General features: G+C 41.5%; 1 protein-coding gene across 1 annotated transcript in view; it reads right to left on the bottom strand.

Moving 5' to 3' along the window:
- The window catches only part of LOC311262201 (aryl hydrocarbon receptor-like), a 46,747-nt gene that overhangs the window by 15,387 nt on the left and 16,936 nt on the right, over positions 1 to 14,424 (bottom strand). Inside the window, exons 3-4 of the mRNA XM_084361444.1 lie at positions 5,713 to 5,822; positions 1,267 to 1,356 (exon numbers count right to left, since the gene is read on the bottom strand). Of these exons, the coding sequence (XP_084217570.1) occupies positions 1,267 to 1,356; positions 5,713 to 5,822 (200 nt within the window). The remainder of the gene's footprint in view (positions 1 to 1,266; positions 1,357 to 5,712; positions 5,823 to 14,424) is intronic.

The following is a 14,424-nucleotide window of genomic DNA, read 5'->3' as shown; positions in this document are numbered from 1 at the left end:
GCATCTTGGGGGTGTTCACATCTGTACTACAGCTGTCCAGTTGTGATCGGATCACTCATGATGGATAATAATACCAGGTCTGAACAGCCTCATAGTTGCAACAGGGTGTTGCTACAGAGCAAAGTCATTACCAAATGATTGTTAACGTGTTGTGTAGTTGGCTGCATTAATGCTTGGTGGTTTCTAGGGCATTTTGGGTTGTGTCTGGTAGAGATTCTGGTGGGTTGCTTTGGAATAGTAACTAGTTACCTGGGGGTGCCACTCCACTGTGTTTGCAGTCACAGCGGTAGTGCTATCAGAGGTAGTAGTTGTGGCAGCAGCCACAGTGTTAGCAGCTCTAGTCACATCGGTGTGTCAGCTCCAGCAGCATGTATGAGGAAACTCTCCCTGTAGGCTTACTTCTTGAAAACACTGTGTTCAAAAGCAAATTTCACTTTTGTATTGTTCCTAAAAGTCATAGCACAGGTGCACTCATCTGTTCAGAGTCTCAGTGTGTGCTGCTCACTGCAGCCCACTGCTGTGCCTGCTGGTTTGTAAAAAGGCCAAGCTATAAATAGGTCGGGTGTTCCTGCAGTTGTACGAGCCTCTGACTCTGCACCATGCAGGGAGGAGACCAATGGATCAAACAAGACCCCTGAGCCGCTCCCAGCTGATGCTGCACGCAAGCCATCCATCCAGACCCATCTATCAGCTCCTAGAACAGAGCCTCGAGATGTTTAGTGTCATAACATGTGTGTCTCTATAGTTTTGTACCTCTTTTAAATATAATGACTTCAAATTTAATACATTCTCATTCCCTCTGCTACTTTGAGTTGGTGCAGCTCAGCTCATTACCAAAAGTAGAAATGATCAATCATCATGAAACTTATAACAAAAGGAGACACTGTTACTGAGTGACTTTTATTTTGAAGTCTGTGTCACCACTGATTCCACTCAGTCTGGTTATACAGTAATAAAAGTAAGCATTGTTCTTTGCTGTATCTGTCAGTCATCTCTCCCTCTGCATGCTCATCACAGTCATCCATCATCCAGAGTCTTCTGAAGTTAGCAACACCTCAGCCTTTCCTCAGAGGCTGAGCTATTATACACAGACTGTAAGTAAAGCCGCAGGTGTCCGTGGTGTACGAGCTCTGGAGAGACCACAGTGGGGATTTCACGGTCCCCGTACCTTGGGGTACTGTTTCCATTTCTATTTCTAATTATGTTATCAGTGATTTGAGGTGATTAGAAGTCTGAGGTATAGAAAGACTGGTAGTGCTACAGTACCTGGTGGAAGCCCAGGTAGTCCTGGATGGTGTGTGAGGAGTAGAAGATGATCCCACCGGCAGTGATGACCATGACAAAACCATTGAGAGCCTGCGGGTCAAACAAAGCAAGTACAAACACAGTTAGCAGAGACATTGCGTCTTGCAAATGATTTAGCACAATTATCTCTCTTTGTGTACGAGAATGGAAAAGCAGAATTTAATTGTCAAAAGTTGTCTTTATTATGTTGGTGTCAGCAACATTTACCTGACGCCCAATGACCAAAACGTTGGATATGAGAGGGGTGTGCGAGTGATCCTGATGCAAGTTGATCCTACATTTGTATTGCAGATTTCTACATAATGTGCGTTGCAACACAGCAAACATCAGATTACTACAGTCTCACATTCAGCAGGTAACATTTTGCAGCTTTGCTCTCATATTTCCAGCATAAATAGGCTGCAACAAGTGTTTTTTTCATGAAAGCTTTAGAAAATCCCTCCTCGTGGGGGTGACTCCACTAGCACAAGTTGCAGTTTACATCCATGTCTGTCTAGACTCATAATATCTGCAGTGAAGTCTTTGAAGGAAAAAAAAAAAAGGCGTTCCTCAGATATCAGCTTCATGAGGATGGGATGGGTGGATGTATGAAAAGCCTGAACACTTGATGCCTCTGGCCACAGCTGTTGTCAGCGCCGAGGCATGGAAAAACAATGGTGACTAATATAAATACATCAGCTTCCAGTTCATTAGATACACTGAGCTCAAACTAATGCGGTCTAAAAACAGTCATGCTCTAAATTCTGCCTTCATGAATATGTAATTATTGAAACTATATTGTTGATCACATTTTCTGATCATTTTGGAGGATTTGGTTTGGAAACAATGACAGATTGATGGTTTAAACAATGTTTCTAATATGTTGTTCACCCTGTTCATTTCACTGAAGCTAGGCTAAATAACAGACACACCTCTCTGTTTAATGCAGGGGTGGCTGTAGCTTACACTAGGGACGCTCCAACAGGTTGTGTCTTCTATGTCTATGAAATAAAAAAATAGAAAAAGCTTCCTCCATTTGTTTTCTACAGCTGCAGTTGTTGTTCGGCGTGGATAGTTAGGTTTGTGATGGATCGAGCTAGATGACAGATCTACAGTAAAATAACTGCATCACTAAAGGAAATAGGATGGAGGAAAGGAAAGGAAAGGAAAGGAAAGGAAAGGAAAGGAAAGGAAAGGAAAGGAAAGGAGTGTGAAAAACGAGGAAGCATGTCCAGTGAAACAGAGCACAATCATTGTTTCTCCACAAAGGGGAACAGCTGGTCCAACATTTCCACCTCACTTAGCGCACACACGCCCTCCCCCCGGTACGGAGACGTTTTCGTAAACAAACAGACTCACTACACACACGTACACACAACTGTCCCCACACAGCCACACACAGAAGCACAGTCATCTCCTTCCCAAATCAGCCCACAGGGGGGGACCAGTGATTCACCACAATTATCTGCCACGCTTCATCCACAGTAAACACAAACACACAAATGTCAAGGTTGAGTCTTCCACAGTAACAGATAATACATTCTGTCTTACGACATGAAGGTTTCATTGAGTTAATCACTCTTGCTGCTCCCACTAATTTCCCACAAAGTTTGTTCAAAGTCAGGGAAATTGTGAATTGCTGTGTTGCTGCTGGACCCCGATGTGATGTGAAAGCCTGTGCAACCGTCAGAATGAGGCCATGTCTTTTAATACCAGATAGTCTACTCATGTGCACTCATTAACCTCCCGGCTGCAAATGATTCGATTCAGTCATGAGTGTGAGCAAAAGAAGAGCAATGGCTCGCAAATTTAGCTCTAAAACAGAAAAGAAAGAAAACACAAAGGTCGTTCTACATGGTTAGAGCAGGTTGCTATCAGTCGTGGTCGGAAATGACTCGACTCAGCTTGTGTTTATTTCTGAAATAATGACTGAAAAGTCAAAGCACAATTAAGACGTTCTGCCATGATTCCTCCATTTTCTGAGCGTGAATAATGGATAGGCTCACAGCTCCTCTATAATTCACCACCGTCTGATGTGAGGAACAGCAGAGAAACCAGCTCAGACTTCAGAAATAAACCTGACATTCCTCAGCCTGTGAACTGCTCGCAGTCCATCTCCCCTCTCATCTCGACGATTAGGAGGAGGAGGAAGATCCCCTGTGGAACACTCACCCTCTTTTTCTCCAAATGAGCTTTCATTTCTCATTACCAACAAGCTGGGGAAATGTAGGCTTATCATAATAATTAAACCTCCCTGGTAGGGTCGGTGTATGGCGGCCAGGCTGTTTCCTCTCCTCTGCTGGAATGCCAGTGTAATGCACATTGGGAGGAACTGGACTGGAAAATCAATGACTCCAGCAGATCCCAAAAAGATCTGGCAGCCAGTGAGCTCGCGCTCCACTCAATCACACATACAGTACAGAGGGCACCAAACCGCCGTGAACCAGGAGAGATTTTACCCCGGTTCAGCTGGAATGGAAAACAGGTCTGATGGTTGCCTTTTCTTAAAAAGCTGAACCGTGACCTGAAATTCCAAAAGTACAAGATTTTCAAACGGACGCAGGTTTTACGAGAGAGACGATTCATTCATGACGATTAATTGGATTTTATTTGATCCAAATGTTGTCACATTACAGCTGATAGCCCTGTGGAGCAGCTCTTTACAAACATGTTTAGGAAACCACACTCAGTATTCAGTGTTACATTTCTTAAACATAATGTCGTCTTTATTCCTCTTGGCTTTATTGCTTATAATTCTATGACCAGATGTATGCAGACACCTGAACCTTACATCCATGTGTCAGCGTCTACTCCTCTGGTTTCAGGTTTTGCAGAACCTGCTGCAGGGCTTTGCTCCCATTCAGACACAAGAGCATGGGGTCATTCGGTGATAAGGTCTGAGCTGTGACACTAGCTAGCTGAGTTAGCTTAGTTAGCTAGCCTCTCATCCATGACTAGATGCATGCTTGTGTGTAGGCCTGGATGATAAGAAAGGAGAAGTTCCTGCAGGAAGCTCACAACAAGGTCTTCTTTGTGTCTATCTTGAGTAACCGGGTCATGAGGTCTGTAAACAGACATTGCTGTTGAGTTATTGAGTCAAATGTATTGTTTCGGCGCTCCGAGCAGCACAACCCGGGCGCTGTCCAGTTCCATTATATTGGATGGAAGGCTGACATCTGTACAGCTGATATCTCCAAAACTCTGTGTGGCAGTGGGGTGTGGTTGAGGCGCCGGCTGCTGGAGGAGAGGGAGGAGTGGCTCAGCCGGTGCTCAGACAGCTGGACAGAATCAGGTAATCAATCACCAATATAAGCACGCTTGTAACCTGGTTCTGGTCTCTTGCAGTAGGCTGGGTCCTGGGAGAGGACCGAGCACCACAGACGACAGGAGACGGCAGGCAGTTATTCCCCTTGGCCGCGTTACCCTCAGCCGCGACGGCTGTTCCTTTCTGTTTATCTGTTTTTGTGTCTGCCGGCTGGTAAATAAAACTGTCACCATCTTCACCCCACGCTGTTGCCTCCTTCCTGCCCTTCCTGTGAGCACCGAGGCTCACACTCTGCAACTCGCAAAAAAACCCAAATCTAGATGGAGGAATAGCACTAAAAAGAAAAATATATATTTGATTTTGAGTGAACTTTCCATTTAACCAAGTGGTTCATATTGTCACCATTAAAAAACAAATCTCCTCTATATGTAGTCTATTTAACCCCAAACCACATTTCCCCTCTGATTTAACCTTTTTGTGCCTAAACCTGACCAAACATTACATTAACATTAACATTATTGTCACGCCATAAATCCTATTCATTTCTCAACAGTAATTTGTGACAGTTTGGCAGATATAGGTAAAAGTTGTCATCCTGTCAGATCACAAAACCTGTGTCTGTGTGTCCTTTTTGTTTTCTGCATGGGGCACTGTCATGGGCACAGGAAAACACCTGTTTGTCACACACTACTGTCTAAAATATAATAATAATGATATGATATTAAATTGAAATTATATCTAGACGTGATTTTGGGACTAATAAATGGAAATTTGCTCTTTTAATCACAAATCTTGAACCCTTGAACTATCACATTTCTGTTCAGAAGAATACATTTTTCAGCAGGAATTCTTTAAAATGTTCCCCCAAACATATAACTCTTTAACTCTACCCACCAGCTGAGCAGTGACATGCTTAACTAAAGAGCAGACCAATGTTTGATGAGGTCACAGCAGACTGTGACAGTCATATTGAGTGGTAAGCTTCTCTGAGCATCAGCTTCTGTCATTGGCCTAAATAGATTTTGGGCACTTGTCAGGAAGATAAAAAAACACTAGAGCAGACAGACACATTAAATCAGTGTTGCTGCCTATCAACAGTCACCATCCTTGAATAATATGACAGTTTGAGTTAAAATAACAATAAATACAGCTTGAGTTCTTACCTGCAGCAGAAGATCGCCTTCAGGAATCTTGGTCTCCACCGATCCTGCTGTTTTACTGTCGCCATCATTGGTGCCGGCCGAAGTGGCTCCGTTCCGACTGTTCAGGGTGACTGTACAAAGGGACAGACGGGGAGGGAGGGTGGTGGTGGAGGTGGGGAGAGGCAGACAGATTTTTAGTCCTGTGATAATGTTTGCAAAGCACTGCTGTGACTGTCAGATTGTCTTATGTTTAGCACGCTAAAGACGCCGCATGCAGCCCGCTCCCAGCTCATTAAACATTCATCACATGCAATCTGAAAGTCTAATTCAACCAAATCCAGACCTTTAATTCTGTCTAACCTGTGCACATCATGTTTCTATGAAATCAGCACATCACTGATATAGACTACAACAGAAAAACACTGCAGTCCTAAAGCTGCAACACTGAGCACTCTGTGACATTAGTCTCTGACATGTTTAACACCACTGTTTCATTTTAATTACTACTTTACAAAAAGTTCATTTCAGACTTGATAATTGCAATTTTTACTCCACTACATTTACTTTAGTGACTCGTTTCTTTTCAGATTTAGTTTAATAATACAGAATATAATCAACAAATAAATTACTTTGTGAAAATTTAGATTAAGATAAAGCTCTGTTGATCCACAGGGGAAATTCACAAGCTACCCAGCAGATGAACGATAAAGTAGTTAAACTACCTCTACCCCCTTCAACATTACAGTTATGAACACATTAATGCACCAACAATTAACAATATTCATAATATTATATTCTGAAATGTGTAATACTTCTTTCTACACACTGGTATTGTGTTTTGAGTACTTTTTGGCAAACACACAAAGAACAAACATGTATTTTCATGTGTGGTTGATACATACAAAACATTCAATATTTTCTTATATGGCGTTATAGCAACGCTTTAAACTTATTTCTGTATCTTGTCATCTTCATCAAATGTGCACGGCCTGTTTGTGGCATATGGCTGGGTTATTGTTTAAATAATTTAATACCGATGGGAAGAAAAATAGAAAAACTATATTTAACGGAAAACTACGGCAGTCGGTTGCTGTCCTCCAACAGCCAACACAAGACAAGGGTTAACAAATCAAATTAAGCCCAAACATGTATTCAAGTGCGTTTGTGTTCAGCTTTCACACGTGGACTAAACACAGTGATGGAGCTGCTGGAGAAAAGCTTTCCGTCTTCCCAGAGATGCTTTTTTTTGCCACATTCAAGTGAGATGAGGCGACACTTCCTTCAGGCGTCACTACATGTTTGCACTTTACTGCCTGCTCTGCTCAGCTCAGCCCAACCCCCCTCCACTCTCCCAGCCAGTGTCACCACTCCCCCAGCTCCTCCCCCGGTCCCCTCTGCCTCCCCTCCCAGCCCCTCATTGGCTGGTGGCCCAGCTGTTCTCATCCTAATGGGACTCTCCCTTCTCCCAGCTGACATCATAACTTTTTCCTCCTTCCAGTCAGCTCTGGTGCTCAGGGCATGTGAGAGGTTAGCAGGCTGGTGGCTTGAATAAGTGGAGGGGTCACTGCTCATGTAGAAAAAGTTATGTATGTTTTTCAAAGTGTAATTCCATTCCAAGGATCACAAGACAATTATGTGCACTTAAAGAACGTGCATCCTAAACAAGTGTAACATGTGACATCACACAGACAACACAGTTCAGAGATTTGAGCTTAAATGCTTAACTTTTGGAGTTACAGGAAATCCTCTTGTTTACAATGTCACAAAAAAGGATATTAATGTCATCTCTGTGCCTTCACAGGGTTCAGAACAAGTTGAATTAAAGCAAAACTCATGAACGTTGCACAGAATTTAACATGGCAGCGTTACCAAACATCAGGGGTGCCCAAACTTTTTCCCTTGGAGGACTAAAACTGTAACTCAATGTGATAGTTGTGGTATTTTGGTGTGGGGAGGGAAGCAGAGCATTGTTCTGTTAAACGGCATCAACAGCAAGATGTATTTTAGCCACCTGAAGAGGACCCATCTCAAAAGATATACATCTGTTTAAGTGTATGCTATTTTGAACATTTTTGGCGCTTTACATTGCCTCAGACAGCCTTTCCTTTGGACTACATTCCCTCAACCACACAATGTCAGTATTCCTTCGCACAGCACAGCTGTTTGATCAGCTGTTTGGGGTGGACTTTCAGGAGCTGTCTGAGGCAACATAACGCACCAAAAATCATCAAATACAATGTGCACTTAAACAGATGTATATTTTTCTAGGTGTGCCTTCTTTCAGGTGGCTAAAATACGTCTTGCTGTTGGTGCTGTTTAGCAGTACAATGCTCTGCTTCCCTGTCGGTGCCACATGCTGCTGCATGGACGGAGAGCTGACGGTCATCTACTGCAGGTAATACACTGACTAGAGATAAATAACTCATACAACTCCACATCAAAAGATTAGAAATAACACTTCTAATGGTGGAACACATGCCTAAAGCACGCACATATTCTAACGTCATGTTTTATTATGAAAAATGGTTAGTAATCAGGTATCCTACATATTAAAAGGGTATTTTTCCTGATAAATATCAAGACAGCATAGACATTAGGTTCATTTAATTTAAATATAAATGTTTAATATCTTTTTTACTAGGAACACCTGGCAGGTCAAACTGAATCTAATGGCCAGTTTGGGCAGCCCTGCTTTACCACCATGTGTCAAACTGAGTTTGATTATTGCAAAAAAAGAAAAAATGGCCCGATATATCAAAATCAAATCGAATCAATCTTATTTATATAGACCAATATATATGGAGTTGATGACTGTTGGTCATACTAAAGCAGCTTGAAGACATCACTTTGAGACATTGTTGACTGTCTGTCTGAGAACATCCATAGCTGACAACAGATTATCAGCTGATAAATGATAATAAGATAAACTGTTAGGCCCGGCTAATATCATCCTAACCATTTGCTCTTTCTATTACGTGAGACGATGAGCTGCAGTGATGTCATGAGAAAGAGAGCAGTGGTCAAGCACATTAATCTCTGACCCCTGCGGGAGCACTGTGCTGTGACCCGCGATGACCTTTGGCCCTGAAGGTGATGTATGACATGATTGGGTGACTGGGTTCTGGGTCAGATCTTTTGTTGTCTGCAAACGGGGTTAACAAGGAGTCCATCTGAGGGGCGGTGTTAGGAGTGTCGGAGCAGACACTGGATAGCATATGGGCTTTGTGTGGGCAGTCTGACGTGGCTTGTACCTTCACACGAGACACAGCTTTGGTTGGACACCCCTGACCTTATTCCCATACATACATTTTGGATCAACTTCTAGAGGGCTGCTGAGAACAATGTGTGACATAATCTAACATACTGGTGAGTCAATGGAGTTGGCAATGCATCACATATGTTAGATATGCTGGAGAGTGGTCCCATAGAGAGATGCAGGAGCGACTCACAGCTGGGAGAAAAACAATTGGGGGTGCACTGGCTCCAGGACAGCTTGTATACTGATGCTGTCATCCCTCTGGTCTCTGTCTGTCTCCGTGATCAGTTATCACATATAAAATATACAAATGCTATCTAGTGCTGACACTAGGCAATTATTATATTGATCAAACAAGAGAAAATGATCCCACTACAAAAATCATTTAAATCATGTATCAAGCAAAAAGCACCAGTTATCAGCTGATTTCAGCCTCCTAAATGTAAGGATTCATTGTTTTTCTGTGTAATTATAATATTACATATATAATATTTTAGAGTTTTGCACACTTGGTCAGAGAATACTGAGAATACAGAGTAATCTAAGGGCAACATCGGGCATTTTCACTGCTTCACAACCCTGGCCTGCAGCTTTACAGGGGCACAGCCCCCCTACCCCCCCGACGACGCGCGTGCTCTAACAGTCTCACAATAAGGGAGTTTTCCTGTTTGATTGTGTTCACTCGTGGTAATACCACCATGAATGTACATTGTCACAGGAGCTGTCAACTACTCCTAGATGCGTCAGTCATAACACAGGGGTACGGATATTATTCTGTGATCATAAACTGTCTGTGATGAAAAAGAGACTCATTCATGAAATTTCATTTGGAATTTTACAGGGGGGCACAGCGCATGTTTACAAGCAGTTGAATTAACGTATATATCTGTGCATCCACATGTTGGCACAATATTATATACTCATTTTCTTTGAATATCAACTGCCAAAAGTGCATGGTCAGTACTTGCAGTCTGTGTATTTCGTAGTATAGTATTTAAATTTTTATTTATCTAATTTTTTTAATATTTTATCTCAATTAAATGTGCTTTGCTCACTTGCGATCCCACACACATGTGTTTGTTTCACAAATCCATCTGAGAAGGAGCCGATAGAAACTGTTTGGAAAAGGCCAGGTGCTTTCAAAATATACTTGTAAAGTGATTGGATGAACCATCTGTCTGTAACCGTCTATCACAGGCTAACTCCAACCAATCAGGTCAACAGTGGAGTTCTACCAGCTGTGCCAGCTGCTAAGTCAAACTCTCACAAAGGCCCGTCGGAAGAAGAGCCAAAAGATCTTTTCCATCAAGACAAGCCTTCAGCGCCGTTCTTTGCTCTTCTCTTAACGAAGAAATGTTGTCCAGTTCTGATGAAACTGCTGCTATGGCATCACTCAAGCTAACCTCTTCAGGGATCGCAATTGTTCACAAGCTAGCAGTCGCTTCTCACTGACGTCACATCCAAAACAAGGCCGTAGCTGCTGCCTCTATTTCCTCAAAGGACGCTGATTGGTCAGATAATTTTTTGACTGGCTACAAGTATGTAGCTTGAAGATTACATGGCTGTGATCTCTCAAATGCCCTGCAAGGTAAGTAGGTACCCCTCCAGTGCCACTTCTTGAAGCGCCCCTCTAAAAGTCTGAGTCAGGGGTGGTTTGATGGGTCATTCACAGGACCTACACTCCGGTCGTTGTGTTTGTGACCAAGAGTAGTTTTGTTTTTAATTAATGTAATGCAAGTAAGTTAACTTACATAAAATGACGTAGCTGATGTCACATACTTTACGAAAGTGGTGTGAGCTACATCAGTTACATGATTTACAATACAAGACTGAACAGTTATTTTAACCCAATGTATGATCTTTTCCTAAACTTAACCAAGTAGTAAGAGAACCGTCAGTGTTTGACAATGTTATTAACAGTCCAAAAGTCGTCAGTCATACTATTTTCACCCGTCGTCAGCACTAATTATTTTGAAAGTCTAAACAGATGTTGCATATTACGTCTTATTGCTAACTTGACTGTGGAGCTCTTCATGTGCAAGACTGACACTAGAGGTGTAAATAGAGCATCATAGAGTCATGACCAAGCTGCTATATTTAACGAGTTGGGAGTGAGAACGTGTTGATAATTACATTATGAGTCTCAATAATATTACAGTGCCTTTACTTAGTTTGGTCACTACACTATAGATTACTGTGATCGTATTGTCTTTTGCAGTCGATTACCACCATGGAAGCATCCATATGTTTAACCAATGATCACCAAAACATAGTTTTGGTTCATGTCAAGATCAAAGTGTTTTGCCATCTCTAGAAAACAAAGGTATCATCAACATCCATGTGATAATTATTTTCTGGTCATGAGGACACAAAGGTTGTAACGTAAAAACACAGTGCTCTCTGTCCATTGGATTTTTATTCTGTGAAAACATTTCAGCCTAAAAATGAGCACTACCCTTTGTCACCATCTTTGTATGTGTGTGTGTGTGTGTGTGTGTTGTGGCAGCGCTGTGTTTGTTGTACTCTGCTAGTTTACACCTCAGAAACCACAGGTATGCAGCAGCGTCAGTGGCATAATCCATCCAGAGAAAGTGGGCCAACACAAAGCCTCTTGAATGGCCAGAGGAGGACAAAGAGCAGATCTTGTTATCAAGCTTCAGCGGGCACAAGTGTACATAATGAAAAATTTACATTCTCGCTGCCATCATATATATGTGGCATAATAGCGCTCCAGCAACCACCCAGAGGCATTTCCAGTGAGCTGAATGGAACAGCTTGACTTTCCCATGCATACATCTCTGCATAATGGAGCTCCACAGCTACTGGACAACAAACAGCAAAACGCCAATTGGCCTCATATGAAATGAGTCCAGATGAGACCATTCTTCTTTTTCATCAACTTCATTCTGCACAATAACTTCTATTTTTCTGCTGACACTTTGAAATGGAATCTGTTTCAAATACAATTCAATTCCTTTAAAGATCATTTGTCATTTCTAGCATTGGTAAACTTCATAAGCTGCCTTCAAATACAGTTGGTGAGGTCATACTTTCACATGGGAATTTACAGTATATTGTTTGTCACTGTAATTTAATACAGTATATTATTTCTTACTGTGATTTAATATGGTATCTGTGATTAAAAACTGTTTGTAATTGTCCTTTTTTACAGGACATATTTCACTACTGTGATTCTTCTACAGCAGTAGTTCAAGTTTTTCCTGGCTGTCATGATTGACTGAATACACAGTATTCTACTGTGAAATAGTATACAGTAATTTATTATTCCCAGACACAGTAAATTACCGTGGATTTCACAGCGATTTTTTACAGTGTATGTTCAGCTTTCAAGACATTTAAGTTAGAAACCATCACCACACATCGATAACAAACAAATTATTTGTTAAGTAAATAATGCAGTTTCAGTTAACAACTTTTATACCCTGTTTTGCTCTGACTGTAACAATGAAATGCTCTGAAACCACCAGAACTCTGAATCTTCTCAAGTCAAAGCCATCAAGTCTGCATTTGTTCATTTTGGAAAAAAATAGAATTTGCAGATTTTTTTTAGAATTGACAAAGACAACAGTAGATTGTAGATGACAGTCGTTTTTCATTTCTAGGAAACAATCTAAAAAAGGGAAAGTAACAGAATAATCCACTGGCTGAAATTTCTCTTGTTCCAACAGAAATTTGACTTGTTGCCATCACCTAAATCTATTTCTGCAAAATTTCAGGGAAATTTGAATCATGCTTTTTGATCTGGAGCTGCAGTACAGTGATGGAAAGCAGGACTTAACAGGCGTGAGCAGTCAACCCAGCACTGGAGGTGATAGATCAAACCTGACAAACAAGCAGTGACCCTGAAAATCAGACTGTTCGTCATACTTCAGCTGCCTTTGGAGGCATTCTCTTATTGCACGGTGTTTTCTCTAGAAGGTAGTGAGGCAGCTGAATCCATTCATCATCATCTATCATTAATCTCTCAAGTAAAGGCTTAGGTAACAAAACTTTGACTTTGACTAAATCAAGTTCAAGTCACATGACCTCCTCAGTTCTGTTTTTTTAGGTGCTTTATTTATGTTTTTCTTTTTGCAGACAAATTTAAAAATGTAATGTTTTCCTGTAGAAGTTGGTAACAGAGCAATGAGGATATTATCAAGAGTGCGTAACTTGATTACATAATTAAAAAGCACCTATAGCTGACATTTCACATGTCATATGGCATTCATTGATTAGCCTCCTCCAGTCATGCACCATCCTCTGCAGAAGAGTCTCATCCCAAATAATTTAAACTAAACTGTGAGACTAATATTTTCAGAGGGTGAATACATGAATACCTAACTCATTAAATACCTGTTGTTGTGACTAAATAACGATCAGGAAATGGTAGGTTGAAGTAAGCTTTAACACAATGAGAGGGCACATACAGTAGAAACACCAGGTTTCAGCCCTTTACCACTAAATGGCTGGGCTGATGACTTGCAGATGTATTGCTTGTTGCGTGTACGAGTCTTCTTGTTCCACCTAGAAAGCTTTGTCAGTATGTCATTTGTTCTCATGGATGTTGTTCTATCGTGCATTAAGGCAAAAAAGTTGAACTTCACGTTATAAAATTTCCTGAATCTTTTGCATTGTTTGCATTGTACAGCCCAAAGAGCACGTGCACTGCAGACGTTCACTATTAACTGTTTTAATACAGCTTCTTTCATGATGTCAGCTTTTAGTAAAAAGTGTTTTTGGGGCCAGTGTGCATCATGTGTCGTTGTGATTACACGGTTTGACCACTATGTCAAATTAGCAACAAAACCTTAAACTTGCTTACATTAGCCCAGCCCATATAGCTAGCATTATCAATGTGACAAACACTGAGAAGCCACAATTTGATAAAACCTCCCTGATCCTTTGGATCTCGAATTAGGAAAACTGTGGTCTTGGTTAACTCGAGTACTACTGCATATATGAAAAAAATAGTTTAAAGTCTTTTGTGGCTCCAGAGGAAGCTGCATTTAATCTGATAAATTGCCTCTCACTCATTGGCAAAGTTGCATTGTGGGTAATGTAGGCACCAGATTTGGAAAGGATGAAGAATGACAGGAATAAAAAGGGTGATATCTCTGGTTCAATTCTTGATCATTTGTTTTTAAACTCTCCACAATGTGTCCAACAGCGTCAGTGGACTGTTTTACAAAACCAGAATAAGGCAGCAATGTAGCTTCCTCTCGGAGTATATATGTAGTTTTCTGGGGACAAGGTCTTAGCACCACATAGACCCGCCCAACCAAATAAAGTCCAGTTGTCACAACACTTTCAGAGGACAAATCTTCAGTCCTGGGACTGTGACCCAGAGGCCATCTTGGCTCTGGTCCCGGCCTTCATCACGGAGCCTCCAGCATAAAGCTTACTGACACTGCTCCACAGAGAGCAAGACTTGGCCTGGGTATGCTGGGGTTTATCTCACAGAGGGCTTTAATTCA

The sequence above is a fragment of the Pagrus pagrus genome (assembly GCF_965226575.1).
Source record: "Pagrus pagrus genome assembly, chromosome: 9".
Taxonomy (NCBI): domain Eukaryota; kingdom Metazoa; phylum Chordata; class Actinopteri; order Spariformes; family Sparidae; genus Pagrus; species Pagrus pagrus.
This window is presented reverse-complemented; position numbering and strand designations above follow the sequence as displayed.